Consider the following 23059-nt stretch of genomic DNA (forward strand, 5'->3'; position numbering starts at 1 on the left):
TCTCTCTCCATGTGGAATGTGAATGGGTTGGGGCACCCCACAAAAAGAAGGAAGGTTATTTCTCTTCTTAAGCATAAGAAATATGATATAGTGTTTCTTCAAGAAATGCATCTTTCCCCACAGGAAGCTGAAAAATTTGGGAAGATATGGGGTGGACATATTTTTTTTAGTGCTGGCTCAAATAAGAGCAAGGAAGTCATTACATTGATAAGTAAACATCTACAATTCAAATGTGTCAAACAGATTAAAGATAAATTAGGAAGAGTCATTATTGTTTTAGAAGAAATTCAGGGGCAAAGTCTTATTTTGGCTAATATTTACCCACCTAACATTGATGATCAGGGCTTTTTTACAGATCTTGAAGGGAAGTTGCAAGCCGCTGGCACCCCTCCTGATATAATATTGGGAGGAGACTTTAATCTTTTGATGGACTCAGTCCTTGATCATAGTGAAGCAAAAGTGTGCAAGCCCCCTAGAGCAACATTGATGCTTCACAGGATGTGTAAAAATCTTGGGCTTACAGATATTTGGAGACTTTTGAACCCGTCTGGTAGGGACTACACATTTTTATCATCAGTCCATAAGATTTACACTAGAATAGATGTTTTTTTTTTTTTTTTTTTAGATATCTAAGCCCCTCATTTCATCTGTTGTTGATTGCTCAATTGGAAACATTTTAGTCTCAGATCATGCCCTGGTGAGTTTAGAGGTGTTGCCATATACAGAGAAAATGAAATCATATAGTTGGCGCCTTAATGTGTCCCTTTTGCAAAATTCTGAATTCCAACAAATGTTAAAGGCTGCAATCAATGTTGATATGGAGTATCCAACTGGTCCTCAGTATCCACTGTGGGCATGGCTTGGGAAGCACTTAAGGTGGTTCTTAGGGGCTGGATCATACAGTATGCCTCATTCACCAAAAAATCCAAAGCACAAGAACTTGTGGAATTGGAAGGGAATATTAAAAGTGCCGAGGCAGAGCTGAAGCACCGAATGTCGTCTAATGGCCTCAGAGAATTGACCCGATTGAAAGACAGATATAATACTATTTTGTCGTGGAAGGTGCAGTTTTGGCTATTCAGGGCAAGACAGTCATACTTTGAGTCAGGGGACAAGGTAGGAAAACTTCTGGCTAGATATATAAAACAGAGAGAGTCTTTTATTACCATTCCCTCTATGAAATCTGCTGGTGGTGAAATATTTACCTCAGCCATTGATATTAATAATGCTTTTAAAGAATTATATCTTAATATCTATAGTTCCAAGTCTTGATGAGGATATTAGAAACTTTGTGGAACCATTAGAACTTCTTAAACTGACTGCTGAGAAAAAACATTCTCTTGATTCTGAGATAACCTGGAGGAGCTTGGTGAGGTAATTAAGGCCTTGCCTACAGGCTAGATGGCTTTGCTGCTGAGTTTTTTTAGATCTTATGCGACAGAATTGGCTCCACTATTGCTAGAAGTTTATACGGAATCATTAAAGAATGGAAACTTTCGCCAACCATGATGCAAGCCCGGATCAGTCTGATTCTTAAAAAAGACAAAGATCCAAGCGAGTATAAGAGTTACCGTCCAATTTCTCTGATCTAGCATGACGTTAAAATATTGTCAAAAATTTTGGCTAACCGATTAAGTTATGACATATCTTATACATATAGATCAGGTGGGGTTTGTTTGAGACCGTAGCTCTTCTGATAACATTAAGCGTTTCATCAATATCATGTGGTCAGTGGCGAATGATCAGATTCCGGTCACTGCCATCTCACTTGATGCCGAAAAGGCTTTTAATATGGTAGAATGGGATTATCTTGTTAAGATTTTGGGAAATGTATGGGTTTGGGAATACTTTTATTGGTTGGATTAAGTTACTATATAGACACCTGGTAGTGGTGGTACAAATGAATGGATTAATTTCAGAATATTTTACTCGGTTGCCCTCTTTCCCCATTATTGTTCTGTCTTGCCCTGGATCCATTAGCAGCTGCGATAAGAAAGGAGGATGATTTTCCAGGGTTGTGGTAGAAGGTGTGGCACATAAGCTTTTGCTTTACGCAGATTATATTTTATTATTAGTCTCCAACCCTACTAGATCTATGCCTTGCCTCCATAGAATTATTAATTCCTTTTCTAAATTCTCAGGATACAGAACTAAATTGTCTAAATCAGAAGCTTTGGCTTTGACAGCGTACTGCCCAGTAACGGCTTTTCAGCCGGGCGCCTTCCAGTGGCCCAAACAGGGCATTAAGTATTTCGGTATTTTATTCCCAGCAAATTTGTGTGATTTAGTTAGTTAATTTTGACCCTTTAATAAAAAGGTTTTCGAGCGATGTGGGCAGGTGGGCTTCATTACATTTATCTACTGGGAAGGTTAATATTATTAAAATGAATTGTATTCCAAAATTCAGCTACCTGCTACAGTCTCTCCCTATAGATGTCCCCCTCTCTTATTTCAAGCAATTTGATAGCATAGCGAAATCCTTCATTTGGAATGGTAAACGTCCCAGATTACATTTCAGTAAGTTGCATAGGCCGATTGACAATGGTGGGCTAGGCCTACCCAAGATTTTGTTTTATTATTATGCATTCGGTTTCAGACATTTGGCTCATTGGTCCCTTCCAACTGAGAGAGCCCCTCCCTGGATTTGTATTGAACAGGAAGTTCTTGCCGCTATTTTGCCATTGCAAAGCCTTCCTATCAAACTCACCAGAGAAGTTAAGTTACACCTCCGCATTTCTCGCATTTGCACGCGGTATGGACAAAAGTGTCCAGAGTGTTTAATTTGGACATTTATTTAAATGTTGCTTCGAGCATATGGCTAAACCCAAAGTTATGTATTAATAAGTCCCCTTTCTGCTGGACAGATATGCCTTATGCAATTCAAAATTTTACATAGATTCTGTTGGACACCCTCTAGATTATATAGGCTTGGTCTAAAAGACACACCCACCTGCTGGTGATGCCAATCAGAAGATGGGAACACAACTCATGTTTTTTGATGGTGTGTTAAGATCCAAGAATTCAGGTTGAGGGTTCAGAGTTTTTTCATTTTTTCAATTTCATTTTGCCCCAGACTCTATATTTTAGGCGATGGGGCGGTCATTAGTATAAGGGATAAATACATAAAAAATTGGGTCCTACCCAGCATCATGATCCGTAGACAGATCATTCTGAGGGGATGGAAGTTGGATGGGGTGCCCTCATTTCGGGAGTGGTGCACAGAGATGGGCAGGGCGGCAGCATTTGAGGAGATGTCAGATAGAAGGCTGGGCAACCTGAGGGTGTTTGATATGAAGTGGGGCAGCTATCTGACCTTTTTGGAGGGCTCTCGGTGAGGGGCAGTAGAGAGGGATTTATAGTTTAAATGTCTGTGATTATTATTATTATATATATGTTTGGTTTTTGCTTTTTTTCTGCTTGTTTGTGTTTTGTGTGTGTGTGTGTGTGTGTGTGTGATTTGGCTTTGACCACAGGGATGTTTGTTGGGGGTTAGGGTGGGGTTGATGATTGGGAGGGGGAGGGGGAATAATGGGGGTTAAAAGTTGATTATGTGCATTTATGTTTTGCTTTTCTGTTTCATGTGTTGGAATCAATAAAAAGTGTTAATCTGAAAAGAAAAAATAGTAAATGCTGTAAATGCAATAATTTTCTGAATAAAGGAATAAAGTTCACACAGTACAAGACAAACACTGTGTCTGCATTGCTAGCAATTTGCCTATTTCAGTCATCTTTTCTTTCTTTTTCTGCTGTATCAAAGAAATATAATATAATTTGAATTTCTTTTAATCACTGAAGTCTCTGTAAAATGACATGACATCAGCTGGCTTGGAAAAAAGAAAATACACAAAATTATTTTCTGTCCTCAAGTTGTGCCTCATTGTTTTTTTCCCCCATAGAATCTTAAAACAATCTTTTCTTCAAGAATCCTAACGCTGCTCTTTTACAAAAACAGTTCATATTGGCCACTGCTCTCAAGGTCCAAAGAGGGGAAAAATATGGTAAAATACCATAAAAGTAGTCCATACAACAATAAGCTTTTCTATGGCCCCAGAAAGCTTGGAATAAAGTGCACAAGTCATATGGACTACTGTTTTAATGTTTTTATACTGAACCTTTAATAACGATTTATAGTATTTGTCCTTTTTGAAGCTTGACAGCTCCTACTCGCAATAAACTGTTATTCTATGGAATAGAGCGGCTTAATATATATATTTTTATGTTCCAAGAAAAAGTAACAGCATATGGGTTTTTAACAACATATGGGTGAATAAATGAGTGCATAAAAGTACATTTTACATTTTTAGGGGACCTAATTGAACTGGTGGCTCATTTTTTATTTTTTTTAGCACAAAACTTACAAGACATATTCAAAATAAAATGGTCTCTTTTAAAAGTAGACTTAGAAGATGCTGTACAAAATTCAGAATTAATTAAAGACATAAAGAAATTATTTAGAAAATCTTAAATTGATTGTTAATTATTACCTAATACTATTTGCATAAAAAAATATATGACACTGTCCTTGTCACAACCTAAAAACTCGGCTGAAGCCACAAGTCACAAGTCTAATGTTCTAGTTCTAATCTAAGGGTGATAATGCTCTACTTTGTGTTTTATTAATAATTTTCTTAGACAATGTGAAAAGCTTGCCAGATAACCACATTCATTAAATTCCTTTACAATATACAAACATTTGTGCTTTGTCTTAAGCCTGATATGCTGAAAATGGCTCAGTTAATGTTTTCACATTCACAATTATGAATGACATCCGAATCACGTACTGTACATGACATATTTTCAATTCAAAACGGCACATTTGGCAAAATGGAGAATAGTTTGCACCCTTGGAAATTTTAATCATAAAATAGTGGTCACATTTTGCATATATAGTTAGATACTTACATCCTACATGATACAAACACTCTTAACCTGAACTGCTTGCTGATGTGTGGTGCTGGAATAATCCATGAGGCTCCCGCTCAGTTTTTAAACTTGAGTCCCACCTTCATCGATCTGATTGGCTATCTCAAATGACATTGATGAGCGGTGTTAGACTACTGTGCACGCTAAAAATTAAACATTTTTAAACCATTATGTTATTCCTGCAACAACTTAATGACAATTATATGGCAGCACATAATGGACTGCAGCAGAACAGCAACAAGGATATCAATTATTGGGGGGGACAATAATAAGGTTACGGTCCTGACAGCCATCGTATCTTAACGCGATCTTACGATGCACCAGCTACTTCTACTTATTAGGTGCAGATGTGGTTTTCATTTACACAAACGGCAACTCAAACAGACTTTTCAGGCATACAATACATTTGTTTCAGCCAAACTATCAAAAAAGCACCACGATAACAGTTTAAAACTCATATACTCACAGTGAAAACATGCTTATCGAGCGTGATTATCCGATGCACGCAGCCAAGTCTGTTTACATTAGTGCTTGTCACACACATGCACACACACACAATGTCCGAGAAGTCAAACAGTGCATATAGGCAAACCAGACTGCTGATATTATTTGTTGTTAAATTGTTTAAATGGACATAAAGACACCATAAAAGTATTCATAAGACTCTAGTGGTTAAATCCATGTCTTCAGAAGCGATATGATAGGTGTTGGTGAGAAACAGATCAATATTTAAGTACTTTTTTACTATAAATTCTCCTCCCTGCCCAGTAGGTGGCGATATGCACGAAGAATGTGAATCCCCAAAATCAAAAGAAGAAGAATTTGAAAGTGGAGATTTATAGTAAAAAATGACTTAAACATTGATCTGTTTTTCATCCACACCTACTATATCAATTCTGAAGACATGGATTTAACAACCGGAGTTGCATGGATTACTTTTATGGTGCCTTTATGTCCATTTTGGACCATCAAAATTTTGGTACCCATTTACTTGCATTGTGAGGACCACCAGAGCTGAGATATTCTTCTAGAAATCTTAATTTGTGTTCAGCAGAAGAAAGAAAGTCATATACACCTGGGATGGCATGAGGGTGAGTAAATGATGAGAGAATTTTCATGTTTGGGTAAACTATCCCTTTATCGACGACAATCCTAATACACAATTATGTTTCCAGCAGCACAAGCTGACATTTGCAAGCTCCATAAGGCAAGCAATTTACACACCAGGTACAGTGACCTAAACTGGTGTAAAAAGCCATTACAAAAAGGTGTTAAAATATGATTTTCCCAAACCTTTTACTCCACTGGAATAAAAATAGACTATCAGATATTGCACAATTCAATAATGAGTTTAAAATAAAATTTTGCACAAAATTAATTATAAACAAAGACTATTTTGACACTGTTTTACACATTTGGCAAATGTTTTTATCTAGAGTGATACATTTAAGCTATACACTTTAGCAATATTTTTGTTCCCTGCATGGAATAAAACATGTAGCCTTAATGTTGCTAGCGCCGTGCTCTACCAGTATACACAAACTGTTGCCATATAATGATGCATCTCTTACGCATTGTTGTACATTTTCTGCCTTGGGTTTCAACTTGTCAGGACAATGACTTGTGAGGTCCACAGATGTAATGCTGACTGTATTCTCAAGAGACCTCCTGTGGACATAAGGGTGTTTCAAATTCTTCAACACACTGTCATTAATATTGATCAGCTTGCCTCATATCCAACTGAGAGAAATATTTTAGGAAGCAAATGAAGCAGTTTGCTTCCCACAGTATCCTCCATGGCCATGTGTTAACACTAACAGTGTTAAAACAAATTGTGTTTACAATAATCACTTTAACTGTGTGTACATATTTAGAAAATTACACAATGACGTGTCCTATTAAAGTCTGCAAATAAAAGTAATAAAAATGTTACTCATCCTCATGTTCCAAACCCATATGCCAAGTCTAGTCATTTTTATTTGTATAGTGCTTTTAACAACAATAGAAAATTAAGCTGTGATGTTTGTAATGTCTTAAATTCGTCATTGTGAGGAATAAATGAATATTGTGACTGTAGATTATCCCTAAAAAAGTCATTTGTCTTGCTTTCCTTCAAGGAACACAAATTATATATTTTAGGGGGAATGTTTTTTGACTCACAACCTCCGTCACCATTCACTTTCACTGGAAGAAAAGAAAGATGCAATGAAAATGAATGGTGACTGAGGCAGATAGCATTCTGCCTAACATCTCCTGTTGTGTTCCACAACAGAAAGAAAGTCAGCAGTCTGGGTAAATGATGACAGAATTTGCATGTTTGTCCAGTGCTAAAACAGAACCACTGCAGTTCAATTCAGTTTATTTGTATAGAATTTTTCATTTGCCATACAAAACACCAAGCAAGCAATGCGACAGTGGAAAGGAAAAACCTCTTAAGATTTTAGATATCAGGGAGAAACCTTCGGAAGAACCACTCATCCTATGACTGACACATGTTTAATACACAGAATTACTGCAGAGAGAAGGAAAAGAAAGAGGCTATGACAAGCACTTTTAAATGATCCATTCAGATCATTTTCATTTGTTCAATATAACAAATACGTGACGTGCTATATATATATATATATATATATATATATATATATATATATATATATATATATATATTTGACTGGCCACAGTGACCTCACCATATTCTTTGTGCCTGACATCACGTGAGGAAATGAACCACACAGGGAGCAACACTCGTTGACTCCGCTACTGACAAGAATTAGGAGGGAGTGGGAGGCTGAGAGAGAGAGAGAGAGAGAGAGAGAGAGAGAGAGAGAGAGAGAGAGAGAGAGAGAGAGAGAGAGAGAGAGAGAGAGCGAGCGAGCACAAGACACATCTAAGGATTGCGCAGCAAATCTGGAGGACCTCTTGTGGTCTTTTCTGTTGACGTGCTATAATGGGGATGGATCGGCGGCGGAGAGTGTCTCTCGCGCTCACCTTGAACTTCATCGCGCTGATTCTCGCCATTTCCGCACTGACCACCAGCTACTGGTGTGAGGGGAACCGAAAAGTTGTGAAACCCTTCTGCACCGGGCCGGCGACAGTAAAACAAACACACTGCATTCGATATAACAGCTCAAATATAAATGACAGCAAGTTGGTTCAGTACATCTGGGACACCGGTGAGGATAAATTTGTTCTGAGGAAGTTCCACACCGGCATTTGGTTTTCGTGTGAGCAGAATGTCGACCTTGTGGGTAAGGATGCGGCTTTGCTTGTTTTTTTTTGTTTTTTGTTGTTGTTGTTGTTGTTGTTGTTGTTGTTTTTTAAAATTATTATTATTATTTATATTGCTTCGTTTAATTCAATTCTGATTCAAAAATGAACATAAAAAAGCACTCGTGAATATTCTTTATGGTTTGCGCCTTTTGAACCCTGTTCCTTGCCTTCTTAACCTTGGCAAATAAATTACGTCGACTGTATCAAGTAATTTCCTTGTCTTTTTTCTTTCTGTATGTATATTTCTTAAACTTAATTGGCATCAGGGGGTGATAGTCTAAATATCAATCTGTCTCTTTAAAAACTCGACGCTGTAGCTAGTCTATTTAATAGGTTGTTTTCATGTGATCTGTATTTTTGGATGAGTTATTTAATAATAAGCTATCAACATTTAAGCAGTTAACTAGTGCTATCTATGCTGTCACTGGACGCCCTTTTTAAACCTACTGACCCAGTTTGTGTGCACAGGCTGTACTCATACATTCATTGAAATCCTTGTAAAACGTGATTCTGTTGACTCGAAAAGAGTCTGTTTTTCCGAATGATGTGATTTCATTTAATTACCTTTAAATTAATCATTTAAATTTATCTAATTTTTTATACAAATATTATTTTAATTGACATTACTTATATATATATATATATATATATATATATATATATATATATATATATATATATATATATATATATAAATGTTTTAGGGGCCATTCACACCAAGCGCGTTTTATGTTCATCCATGCAGTTTTTCAGTTGTTTTGCTATGTAAACGCACAAGATGGAGGTCTATGACCGTATAGGCGTCTTGGTTTTTCCAGTGTGTTTCAGAGTTTTTTTAGGCACTGTGTCAAGTTAAAAAAATCATTTAAAAAAAATTGTTCAAACCCAGGCTCATAAAGATTCGTAAGAAGTCTTTCGTAAGACATGCCGAAATCGTAAGATATTGTACGACCCAAGTCAAACGGTAGGGTACAACAGGGCTAAAGGCCCTGCAGGGTAAAAGGCTCCATTGATTTTATTTTCTCCCAAAACACTAAATAGCAACAAAAAAATACCACAGCACTTTCCTAAACATCTGTTTGTCACTATACACTGGAACATTTTCCTGATCCATGAGATCTTTGTGTGTGGTGTCTAAAGTTTGATTTTGAGGCAATTTTATCTAATTTTTCATATTTTTTAAAAATGTTGCAAATTTATGTAGCTAATGGAAATTACTGAAATTAACACATTTCTTTTGAGACAAAATACTTATTTATCATTTTCAGTTTTAAGGTAATTAAATCCAACATTTTTCAATAACTGTCCAATAAATGAAAGGAGAGTATTTGGGGTAAATAGGCTACTATCTATTTACTAATACTATTTTTTGTTACTCAATAAAGCATCTTGCTGTCTCCAAATATTTGCATTAGTTGACAAATTGTGCACTATAACTATTGCCCTATTATCTACACGATATCACTTTAAACCCCCTAGGGGCCTTTTACCCCCTAGGTTTTGGTTTAGGGATTACACCTGTAAAGAAAGTTAAGCTCAATTGACAACATTTGTAGCATAATGTTGATTACCACAAAAATGTACTTCGACTCGTCCTTCCTTTTCTTAAAAAAAAAGAAAAAGAAAAGAAAGAAAAGTGCAAAAATTTGGGTTACAGTGAGGCATTTACAATGAGAGTGAATGGGGCCAATGTTTTAGGGTTTAAAGGCAGAAATGTGAAGCTTATAATTTTATAAAAGCACTTACATTAATTCGTCATTTAAAACTTGTATTATTTGAGCTGTAAAGTTGTTTAAATTGTAATTTTTACAGTCATTTTAGGGTTTTGGGTTTGTTGACATTACATTGTCATGGCAACGAATTTGTAAAATTGGCTTTAACTTTACTAGAAAAAAATTTGTAAGTGATTTTATCACACTAAATTCATGTTAACACACATATGGTTTATGTCTTGTGTCTTTATTTTTGAAACAGTGAGTATTTTAACGTTCAAAAATTGGCCCCCATTCACTTCCATTGTAAGTGCTTCGCTGTAACCCAGATTTTTGATTTTTTAAAGAAAAGGAGGGCAAATCAAAACCAATTTTTCATAGTAATCAATATTATGCCACAAATGCTGTCAGTTGAGCTTAACTTTGAACCCAGAATATTCCTTTAAGAACATTCACTCAAAACCCAGATGTTTCTCTTTCCTCTGTGGTACACAACAGTGATTTTTTGATTAAAATCATGATTATGTTTAAGGCCTGTGAAAGGAGTTTTTCTTTATTGTTAGGTTTAAGTTTAGCTTAGGGGTTAAACTTAGGAAAAATCGTAATAACATAGTTTGTTGGTTCATTTCTTTTTCTCTGTGGTAGTAAATGTCGTAGCCTACATTTTGTACTAGGAAATCGTATGATTTCTCACGATTTCGCCACCTCATACTATTCTTAGAATGTTTTATGAGATTGCATTGTCAAAACGCATCTCGAGTCACTTGCATAGTGGTGCAGCATCTCGCATTTTTGCGCAAGATGTGTTTGGTGTGAACGACCCTTTATTCTTTAGATCCAACCATTTACAAGTATTATCGGTTGTTTACAGAATGTATACAGTTGTTATGGAGGAATAATAGACCAATCCTAATGCTTCATTTTGGTCTCCCATGTCATTATAGAATACAAAATAGTAAATTCTGGGCATAGGCTACTTATAGGCCTCATATCTAACAGTATTGTGTTCAGAGTCTTTTCTTAAATATTTTCTTCTTGCAGGTGAGAAATGCAGAAGTTTCATAAATGTTGCCCCACCCCATGAGAGAGGTAGGTTCTGTCATTCTTAATTAAAAACTATGGGGAATTCAAATGTTCTATGATGCTTTAAAGAGGTTGTCACTCAGGTCATTGATAAAAGCAATTCTCCTGGTGTGTACTGCATGAGATATTTTGTGCATGCTGTCTGAAGATCCAGTCCATTTGAATTAAATGGTCTTTCTCGCCACCACCCGAACACCTTCCACATTCTCATTCTTTTATGTAGATACACACAAAAAAAAAAAAAAAAAAGACTATAGATTTTACCCCCCAAAAAATGAGGCAGCAATTTCCACCAACTTTCTTTGAGTAAATATTCTCAATTTTAGAATGCAATAGGTATGTTAAGAATATATATATAAGTCTAGCTAATATAACTTAGGTAGTTAGTGCCATTTACTTCTGTAAAACAGGCAAAATTCACTTTTAAATACTGGGTAAAATTAACCAGAAATGCACTTTTCTACTTACCCACTACACAAAAGCATTTTGTCTGTCAGTATTTCTGGCTAAAACCTGCAGCATCAGAAATACTCTGATTCAAAATGTGCACCGCACGATAACGTAAAGCTTGGTCACACTTTAATTACAAAACAGCAAATTTAATGTTACTTTATTAAATTATCTTAACCTACGATAAAGGATTTAATTCAGCCCTTTGTTCCTGAGCTGGCAGCCGGACCATATATGAACTTGTAATAACTTGCCACTCAGATAAAACCGATATAAAATGTCAATTTCCTTTCAATTTGCCAAGTGTAATATCAAAAACACAAAGACAATAACAAATCATATATGTCTTACCTTAAATTCTGTGTCCAAATAAAAATGTTCTGCCGATCCTGCTGGATGTCCATTATTTCTGTCACCGGCCAAGACTCTCAACATGGATAACGCATGTGCGCATTTATTTTCATAGATTTTATTTTTGGCTTTTGTATGTGGTAGTTTTTAATTAAATTATTAGAGGACATGTTGTGTAATTTTATCAAAGGAAATGTACTGCTTCTAATTAAATAAATATTTTACTGTTAATTATTAAGTAAATCTACCTAAAATTATTAGGTAAACTGAAGATCTTATTTCCTTGGGTAAATTTTAACCAATGTGCAGGAATAGTAATTAACACCCCAAAAAATCTTCTTTTTTTTTTTCAGTGTGTATGAACACATCAATAAGGTTTCATTCTCTCAAGAAGCATCGCTAGCCTCTTTAGCACAATTGATGCTGAGTGTAATTGATGGATGCATAATGTCAGACAAAAAATCCATCTGTTATAATGATAGTTAATCATGACAATGAGACGCTTAATCTAACATGGCCACAGGGTTACTTCTCACTTCTGTTATTCAGCTCAGTAGAATTTTGCATTCACTTTAAATTATAGAGCAGGGCTACAGGTTAAGTCAAGAGTGAGAAATAATCATTTTTAGATTTAAATCCCAGGATGTTAAATACAAGTATACAATCTTGAAGATTAAAGCCACTGTATTTTATTAATAAATAGTCCATTGATGGACCACATGATGCTTAGATGTTTAAATGTCCTATCCCAGCTAAATGTGCAAGTGTTGAACGTAAACTCTTTGAAAACTTTTCTCTGTTTATTTGAGCACCCCAACCAGCCAGACAAAGCAATATTGGCTCAACCAATTGCATGCGTTTGGGGCAGGACTATCTTACTAAAGGCAGACAGGGAAGTGTTTGAGAAACCTGTTTTTTTTTGTTTTTTTTAAACAGCCATTATTTTATTTTTAATTTTTGATGATGCTACTGTAGCAGTGAAACTGTAGCTTCCCAAACTACAAGCTATTCATAACTTAAAGTAGTTAAACTACAGTCAAGCTACTCTTATTTTTTCATCCCCAAATTTGGCATGCCCAATTCCCACTACTTACTAAGTCCTTGTGGTGATGTGGTTACTCACCTTAATCCGGGTGGTGGAGGACAAGTCTCAGTTGCCTCCGCTTCTGAGACAGTCAATCCGCGCATCTTATCACGTGGCTCGCAGTGCATGACACCGTGGAGACTCACAGCATGTGGAGGCTCATGCTACTCTCCCCGATCTATGCACAACTTACCACGTTCCCCACTGAGAGCATTGGAAAATGTATTGTTACTGGAAGATCTGAAAATAGCTGAACTACGCTACTGAAAAATGTAGTGAAGTTAAGTTAGTTACTCCCCAACATTGAATGCTATTGGAAAGAAATTACACAGTTTCGAAATTCAAATAGCTGAATTCCTGCTTGATTTTAAACTGACCCAGCACTCTCCACTTCCACACCCTCAAAACAAATCTGCACAATCTGTCAAACACCCCATCAGAGCTTTATCTAGTGTATATTTTTGCAATACACAGTCCATTCTTACACTTTTTAATTTGTGTGAATATTGTTGTGTACTCATCATCCCACCTAAAGTGCATGTGGCAGCAGTGTACAGGACAGATGAAACTTTCCTGAGAAATCTATGAAATATGCAGATGTATTTGCATGCTTTTAAGCCCAAATTCTCCTTATAATTGCAGTATCAACATTCCTTGTATATATAAATATTTTAGATGCTCCCCATGAGCAGTTTGGTTTGGGTGGGAGGCGCATCTGAATGAGTCCTAGAGTGGTTCTGTTTGGCTTCGAATTGTCAGTCTCTATGAGCGTCTGTAGCACCATGTCACCTTAATCACTGGCTCGATTCGCTTTTAGCCTTACTGTGAGTTTATCTTGATAGAACCCGAGTCCTCTATCTATAAATAATTTCCTCAGAGGCCTGTCAACAATACCCTTGATGCACAGTATTTTCTCTCTCTGTCTCTTTCAAATGCACACAGGTGTCTTATGGCTATGCATTGTGACGGAGTGTCTCTACATCTTACTTTTGGCCACTGGAGGAATTCTCATGTCCATTGAGGTCTGCCATTTAGGAAACGTCATTGACGGACTCAAACTGAATGCCTTTGCTGCCATATTCACAGTCTTGTCAGGTAACTTGCTGACTTTCTGTTTCATATGATTAGCACTTGCTTGTTGTTGTTTGTAAAATGAAATGCTTCCTGATTATTAGGGCTGATTTCTGAGTGATCCACCCTATTATATCTGTCTAGACTTTGTCAGACTCTACCCTTTAAAGGTCACCCGACTCATTGTGATTCACATTAGAGCCCATATTCAAGCCATATTCTACACTGAAAAAAAACAATATTAACCTAAAAATGTGCTTCATGTTGTAACATCTAAATTAATTGGTTTGATTCAAGTCAAAAGTATACTTCACTGAATCAACCTGAATACATTAGGTTACACAAACAAAACTAATTTTAATGGTTAGATCAGATTAAAATAAAAAAATAAAAGATTGAAATAAAAAATTAAATTAAAGGAATATGCAATGTTCAATACAAGTTAATCTCAATTGAAAGCAATTGTGGCATAATGTTGATTACCACAGAAAATAATTTCAACTTGTCCATCCATTTCTTAAACAAAAAAGCAAGAATCAAGGTTACAGTGAGGCATTTACAATGGAAGTGAAAGGGGCCAATTTTTGGAGTGTTTTAAGGCAGAAATGTGAAGCTTATAATTTTATAAAAGCACTTACATTAATTCTTCATTTAAAACTTGTGTATTATTTGAGCTGTAAAAAATGTTTAAATTGTCATTTTTACGGTCGTTTTAGGGTTATGGTGTTATGTCGTCTTGGCAACTAAGTTATAAAATTGGATATAGCTTACCACAGAAAAGGGTAGTAAGTGATTTTATCACACTAAAATCATGTTAACACGAATATTGTTTAGCCTCTTTTGGCTATTAAACAATGAGTATTTGAACATTTACAGATTGGCCCTATTCAGGTTAATTGTAAATGTCTCAATGTAACCTCGATTTTTGCTTTTGTTAAAGAAAAGGAGGGAAGAGTCTAAATATGTTTTTGTCTTAATCAATATAATGTCACAAATGCTGTCGATTTAGCTTAACTTGAATTAACCCCAGAATACTCTATGAAGGTAACAACTGCAGGTTACCACTTTTTACAGTGTAGATGGAACAATTGTGTTGGATTTCCCAATTTAAAAATCATAAAAAGCTAAATAAATTATAATAATAGCCCTCACTAGCCCAACTGCAATTCATGCTAAACCATTTCAAAACCACTGAAATGGTTGTCCTCAAAGAGATGGTGTTATTGGTTGTGTCCAGAGAGCAGATTTAGATTCCTATCTACCTGCAGGCTGCCCTTTGCCTGTCCTTTGTGGCAATTGCCTTTGCATTTATGTGGTATCACAGACCCCATTATATTCAAGGGATAGATACAAAAACATAAGGCTCAGAATCCCATGTAAGCCTGACAGTATTGGTAAACCAGTACTCTTGAATGTCATCCAGGCTATTTTTGAGGGTTTGACAATTTAAGGGCTTATGGCGACATACTGTATGTGTAGAAAATTCAGTCTGCTTCAGTCCGACTACATTTATTTATTTATTTATTTATTTATTTATTTCAATGTAGCATTGACTACGGAAGTCCTTTGTATTGAGAGAGTGTTGCACTATAGAGTCAAAGGGTTAAAATCTTACATTTATGTTATTACTATATTCTTAATAAAATGAAATCCATCAAATACTGATGTACATCATTACATTAATTAATCTTCAGCACGTCAACTACTTTTACAGTTAAAAGTTTTATTGTTGAATGTTTGATTACACCATTTGATTATATTAAACACCTTCCATATATTTAAAAATGAAATATGCACATCTGTATTTAAATTGGCAAGGGATGGACTAACTAAAATAGCCACCAAACACTGAATGAGATTGCAAAGAGACCATTTATGGTCACACTAGAGTTACATTATTGCATAATGACTGAAGAATGAACTTATGGCCTACTGTCATCCCTTTGTTTGGCTTTACGGCTTTGAAAGAGAGTGGGATCATGAAAGCTGTGCATCATGGGAAGGGTGCTGCAACCTCAATTAGCTCCTGTCTGTATTCGACACAATCAACAGAGGATAGAACTCTGCTGTTTTCTGTACCAAATTAACATGTGAGACATTTAAATCCGTTGAAGTATTTAGTACATAATATATGTTCTAAAGTTCTGATCAGAGTACATAATATACTATATATTCTAAGTCTAACGCACTTAATCATATAGCTAATTATGTTTGAAGAATCACACACTGAAAGCACTGCATCATATGTCCTTGCCTATTAACCCAATAATTGTAACTAACAGTAATAAACCAACATAGTCTCATGACAACTCATAATAATTTGTACAAGATGGCAAAGTCCTAATATATCATATCACTTATATCATAAATCATTGAGACTGACTAATCAGCAAACAGAATTTCGATATCGATATAAAACAGGCATCACATTTTAGCTTGCATCCTATCCAGCGCTTTATTTTAAGAAAGTAAACATTAAAACTACAAATTTGTTTACTCATTCCATATTTAAACAATACAAATAAATTATGTATATCAACAAACCTTAATATGCTTACTTCGTCTCGGTCCAAACCCATTCTTACAAAAAAGTTATTTACCTATTAAAATCATAGGTAGGTTTAGGGATAGGGTAAGGTATTAGACTTTATGGTTAGGTTTAGGTTTGGATTAGGGGTTACACTTAGGAAAAATCAGGATAACGTCATTTGTTGGTTCGTTTATTTTTCTCTGTGGGAGTAAATGTTGAACATTATTGTTCAAGCCAACTCGTACATTTACGTCATTTGTACTGACTATTACGACTTGATTATTGCGGTCATGAGAACGGGTTGATACTTTTGTATTTGCGCCTAAAGTTGAAGGAGTAGTTCAAACAAAAAAATGTAGTTTTTTCATCAATTACTTAACTTCATATCATTTCAACCCCGTATAACTTTCTGTCTTCTGCTGAACATATAAGGAGATATTTTGAAGAATGATCATGCTCCTCTTTTCCAAACACTGAAAGCATATTGTGACCTGGGGCTTTCATCCTTCAAAATTCACCATAGAAGTACCATAAAAGTAGTTCCACAAAAGTCTTTCTGCTGTATTCCAAGTATTTTAAAGACATTTGATGGCTTATTGTGAAGAACAGACTGAAATTTAATTTGATATTCACTGAAAATCTTCTCCTTCACTGTAGCTCTCAAATCTCATTTGCGCATATTCAAAGTCAAGGTTTGACATCCTTGACACAGAATACCTTTGGTTGTTGCACCCAAATACTGTGCCAATTCTGAAGTGTGATTGGAGCTATGATAGTTGCTGACAGTCCCTGGTCACTATGTAGAGTATATGAGTACTGTAAATGACAGAATTTTCATGTTTGAAAATATATAATATAAATATAATATTTACAAGCTTAAATCCTTTTAGAACTTAACGTTACGTGCTTTCAGAAAGTCTCTTCAGAAATTAGTGTTGTGTTCTTACAGTATTAATCCATTGTAGGGTCAGTCTGAATGCATCAATCACATCTCATGCCCCATTTGTGCTGGTAGTTTGCTGAAAAATGTGGCAATATAAAGATCTGATCATGAGTGAGCGAAGGCTTACTATGGTGGACATAGGCTGCACCGTCCAGAGATTTTTCTGGTCCATTAAATAATCAGATTCAAATCAGAAGGACTTTTTCTTCCACATTTTACTTCACCTATGTGTTTTTTTTGTAGATGTCTGTGATGATGTCTGCATAAAAGGGGCTCACTGTAGTTGTCATGGAGACATAAGGTTTATAAGTGAGATGTTCAGAGAGAGAAGGTTTAGTTGAACATGATAGTGTTAGGAAAGGATAGAGGATAATTAAAGGGATAGACTGTCCAAAAATGAAACCTCTGTCATCATTTACTCACCTTCATGTTGTTCAAAACTCATATGACTTTCTTTGCTCTGTGGATCACAAAAGATGTTAGGCACAATGTTAACTTCAGTCATCATTCTCTTTCATTTAATCTTTTTCCATATCATGAAAGTGAATGGTGACTGAGGCTAACATTACATATATACTATTCCTTTAAGTGCAAGTTCTTTCTCTATGATCCCTTTTAGGTTGGGGTTGTTTGTCTTTGAGTTTTTCAGTGGGTTAGATTTTCAGCTTTTTTTCTTTTTTTTTTTTATTCACCTTAATTTAGTGGATTTGTAACAGCTAACGCAATATGCAGACTTACTCATCTGAACATAATCTGTAATCTCTCTCCGTCCTTGCTATTTTTGGTGTGGGGTGACACTGATTGTGCTGACTCCTATTCTGACTTGTTGCCGTTGTTGATTATGTCCAGTTTGCCATCTGGACAGAGCATTTAGACTCCTATAACTTCCACATAATAGCGCTATTAAACAGTGACCCTGACCTCTGCTTCACACTTTTTGGTAACAGGACTCATAAAATATTTTTGATTTTATATTAAATCTATTGATTGGCCAGTGCTTAATGTGGTAAATAGCCTTCTAAATTACACTGAGAGAAACAGATGATAAAACAAGATTACTGAATTGTAAACATTCTGATAAACCGAATGAGAATTTTCTCAATACTGGCAAAGGTTGTTTAGAAGTCAGTGCACTCTTTGTGTCCAAAGAATATGGTAATTGACAAACCACATGGAAATGAAAAGAAAAAAACTTGGAGATTTAAAGTCTGTAGTATATATGTAGTATCCATCCATCCTTTATGTTTTGTACATTTTACTCACCTTTAAGCTTTATGCAGTCCTGTGATGTGCAAATGTACAAATATTCTGTATGACCTCTAAATTGCTGTTTTATGAGCCCATAAAAACTGCATGAGTAATATCTTTACAAAAAATGTGCTGTTTAAAAGCATCTCACACTGCTGTCACTGCTTATATTACACTGTCCATATAAGTGTTAGTGTTTTTGACGTTGCTGGTTCTGTATGTTATGAAAATGGTTAAGAAATGGTCATGCGTAACACATACAGCTTTGCCAGATTAACACTGTCTCCTTGTGGTGAAAAAGTGGAACTGTGTTGCCTCTGAATTTTAGGAGGTGTAGAGTACAACAGCGCCCTCTACGTATACTGGTGATAAATGAAGCCTAGTCCTGCAGAACTGATGCCTTGCAGTTTCATTGTGAAGTTTATATGGTTTTATATACATTAGTCTTAGGCTGTTGCCTCTAATCTTGTTTATAGGTCTTCTTGGTATGGTAGCACACATGATGTTCACCACAGCATTTCAGCTGACCGTGAGTCTGGGCCCTGAAGACTGGAAACCACAAAACTGGGACTACAGCTGGTCTTACATGTAAGATCACTCATCTCATAGATTTTGAAGTCTACCATTCAGAATTAGGTAAAATTCAGAATTTATAAATGACTTAAATTCTAACAACTTCGTAGGTGTTCTGTTTAAGGTATACATCTAAGCCCGTTTCATGTTTCAAACATGGTGCATACAGTTAGTATAGTTGCATTCAATTAATAAAATAGATTTCAATTGGATACCAGTTTCAGTTGGTGGCTGTGACGAGGGGGGCGTGGCTGGGCCGTAAGGATGGACGCCTGGTGCTGAATTACCCCAATCAGCCGTGAGAAGGATAAAGTGGAGCCGGAGACGGCAGTTAGAGAGAGAGATGCATGCAGCCGATGAATGTGTGCATTCTGCGTTGGGCTGGGAAGCCCAAAAGTGTGAGCGACACACGGAGTTGTGTGTGTGTGTGTGCGTGTGCGCCGGCGAGTGTGTGCTGAAAAGCAGTTTTATGTTGTGTCCAAGTGAACTGTGTCCAATTAAAGTCTTCCGTGAACTGTTCACCCAGCTCCCGCTTCCTCTTTCGTAGGGAAGGCAGAGATCTGCCACAGTTTTGGGGAACACCCCGTATGTTTATTGTATAATTAAATGTATATAAGTAATTATACTGAAAATGTAACGTATTATTAAAAACTCCACTTACAGCAGTTACATTAATTGTTTTGATTTTGTTTCTTTGTACATAATTCTACTTAATACAAATTACGATTCTGCACCCATCAATTGAATTTTATTTAAATTCAGGAATTGAAAAAGCACTCTCAATTTTAATTCTGAATGGAGCACTTTCCAGTTAGTGTTACCAATGATGCCTCACTGTAATACCTAGTAGTTGTAGGAAGAAAGAATTAAAATAATTATGTTTTATGTTCTTTCCTCCAGCTTGGCTTGGAGCTCATTCACTGCCTGCATGGCTTCATCTGTAACGACCATAAACAGATACACTAAGACTATTCTGGAGTTCAAACACAAGCGAAAGAACATTGAGAAGAATCTGAAGATCAAGCAGAAGTTGCTGGACCTGGACTCTCCAGACCAGGTGTGGGACATGTACATCAGCTCCATGCCCAGTACAGCTGAGGAGTTTCTGGACCTGTCCAGTTCTGGGCGGAAGCTCTCCACCAATTCTGTCTTCCTGGACATTAATGACCTGCCATCTCCACAGGGAGAAGAGTACTGTTAAAGCCAATACAATGGACCATCTCATTAATACAGCATACTGTAACCATCCTTTGCTTGGTACTTCTGTGTGTCCTCAACAGACTGAAACTGGCCTCACATTATAGTGTAGCCTGAGACCCAAGAAAGTCTTGGTTCAGGGCTCTTTAAACGGATAGTTCGCCCAAAAATAAAATTCTCGAATCATTTACTTACCTTTATGTTTATCCCAGTATGACTCTATTTTGTGTAACACAAAAGGGGATGTTGGGATCAAAGTTAGTCTCAGTCACCATTTACTTTTAAGCCCAAATTATACTTCAATTTGGACACGAACGCTTAGCGTCTGCGTACAGTCGAATGCGAGCCTGTCAAAATATACTCCATTTGACGGTGCGCGCATACACAGACGGCAGTCGCGTGCGCGCTACGACTGCTATGAGACACCAGACAATTTCTCTTCAGGAGTTTAGACCCATAAAGATGTCTTTATAGTCCTTCATACTCGAGTTACACAAATGCAGGTATCTCCTGACCTCCTCACGCACACTTATTTGAAGTACTTTTGTTATTACCTTAGTCTCCTGTTATTTACCGGTGATTATGTCTTCTAGTGTTTCTTTATCACAGCAACAGCTCAAATGTGAGTACTGCCACCTTGTTGATCCACTAATTCGTGCAAATAATTCCATGCGCATTCTGTGTGTTCAAAGACGCCCGGTTAGAAAAATGGGGCTGTGCGCGTTCATTGCTCGTGCACTCTGCTGATTATGAGATTTGCGTCACGCGTCCAGAGTTCGCGTCTGACCGAAGTATACTTTGGGTTTTATTGTATGGAAAAAAAGATGCAATGAAAGTGAATGGTGACTGAGACTAACATTCCCTCTTACATTTATTTTCATGTTCCACAGAAGAAAGTCATACAGGTTTGGAACAACATGAAGGTGAGTAAATGATGACAAAATCTTTATTTTTGGGTGAGCTCTCCCTGCTCTTGGCATAATACTTTGTTTGATGTACTCTGTTGTATTGTTGTTTGCTGAAGGTGATGCTGTGGGTTTTAGTTTGTTTATGATGCTGGTATTTTATGAGAGTGTATAAAAGTAATTCTGGGACCAAAACTGGGATGGATGACCAATTTTCTTGAACCTAAGAGAATGAAATGTGACACAAGGGATTTTTTTTTTCCCTAACTGTTCAAATGGCATAAGAACCATGCACATACTCTGAAAGCTGCCAGACTGACAACACAGAATATTTTCAATAGAAATGGGTGTTCTAATTTGTGTGAAAACTGTCTGCTGCTTTAGATTTTCCCTCTGTGATGTATTACTAAGTAATTTTAAAATGTTACCAAATGTATCCTGAGGATATGTATCCTCTTTTCTATATTAGTTCTATTGAAAAACACATTACTTTGCTGAGTGCCTTTGTTTGTGAAATTGATCTAGGTTCATTAACCATTGCATGCAAAAAATACTGAAAAACTTTTATTTTCTATAGTATTTTAATATATAGTATTAAATATATAGCATTTAAAATAGGAATTTGTTTTTAATTTTAGACAAAGCATTCATAAATATTGCATTCGATAGAATGCAAAGACTTGTATGTCTGTCATTGTGTAACAAGTTTCAAGCTGAAAAGAAACTAGCAGCCTGCAGAAGTTTGGGATGTTTAGGATGAAAAAGTTATCCATGCGGTCTAAGTTACTTGATCTCATTATTATTATGTATAGAATATTATCAAATTATATTTATTGTAATAATATTATAATTCTTATAATATTATCATAATATACTATAATTTTATTATAAGCTTTATATTTGAACTTGTTTCCAAAACAATAAATGATAAAATCATAATTAATTTATTTTATTTTTTTATGTGTTTATTAACTGTTATTGAGTCTTTGTACAGCCAAAATAAACTGTTTACATTTTATGTGCAATAATGAACCATATACATAATTAAAATACTTTTTTTACAGTTATGTACAAGCGGCGTATAGTATAATGTGGATTAATTCATCTGAACAATATTGTAGACAACTGGTTTTAAATGCATGTCAGCTTATATAAGAATATTCATGTTTAATTTTGTATTCTCTCAAAAGTTAGATAATTACTATATTTGTTGTTTTTGTTTTGTTTTTTATTAATTGATTTCCTTTGACTACAGTATATTGATGAATTGTAGATTTTGCAAAAGTAACCTGAAGTAGAGACAACAATAATAAAGAACTTTATGTCCTGAAATCTTTTTTTTTTTCCTTAGGTTTTCTGCACACCTGCAAAATAATAATAATAATAATATATTTTATATAATTTTATACAAAAAAAATTTTTTTATTATTTTGACCAGAGGGTGGCGCTCGAGACAATGTTTTACCAATATATTTTGTAGCTTGTCTAGACTTTCGAGGCAGTGCCATAAGGAAACTATTTTTTCTCTTTCAGAATGGTTGGTTCTGCGATTCAGATATGCAATTTCATCTAAATTACACTATTTGAAGGGCTCAAATGCACTTTCTGCTACATAAATCTGTCCTTCTTTTGTTCTTCTGGATGTTGATTTTAGCAAGAGCACCATGGGGAATTTTTGTCATGAAACAATGACTAGATTTATTTCATTTAAATGTATAT

General features: G+C 35.7%; 1 protein-coding gene across 1 annotated transcript; it reads left to right on the forward strand.

Annotated features, from left to right (window-relative positions):
• Nucleotides 1-7796: 7796 nt before the first annotated feature.
• On the forward strand, nt 7797-22666 carry LOC127427086 (germ cell-specific gene 1-like protein). Its single transcript, XM_051674447.1, has 5 exons — nt 7797-8171; nt 10947-10994; nt 13816-13968; nt 19142-19253; nt 20139-22666. Exons 1-5 carry the CDS (start codon nt 7871-7873, stop codon nt 20437-20439), a joined length of 915 nt encoding a protein of 304 aa, XP_051530407.1. The 5' UTR covers nt 7797-7870; the 3' UTR covers nt 20440-22666.
• Nucleotides 22667-23059: the final 393 nt, after the last annotated feature.

The sequence above is a fragment of the Myxocyprinus asiaticus genome, chromosome 36 (genome assembly GCF_019703515.2).
Source record: "Myxocyprinus asiaticus isolate MX2 ecotype Aquarium Trade chromosome 36, UBuf_Myxa_2, whole genome shotgun sequence".
NCBI lineage: Eukaryota > Metazoa > Chordata > Actinopteri > Cypriniformes > Catostomidae > Myxocyprinus > Myxocyprinus asiaticus.

Coding starts and splice junctions, on each gene's coding strand:
- LOC127427086 (XM_051674447.1), top strand. CDS start 7,871: ATGGGGATGGATCGGCGGCGGAGAGTGTCTCTCGCGCTCACCTTGAAC. Junction 13,969..19,141: donor CATATTCACAGTCTTGTCAG/GTAACTTGCTGA, acceptor TCTTGTTTATAG/GTCTTCTTGGTATGGTAGCA. Junction 19,254..20,138: donor GACTACAGCTGGTCTTACAT/GTAAGATCACTC, acceptor TCTTTCCTCCAG/CTTGGCTTGGAGCTCATTCA.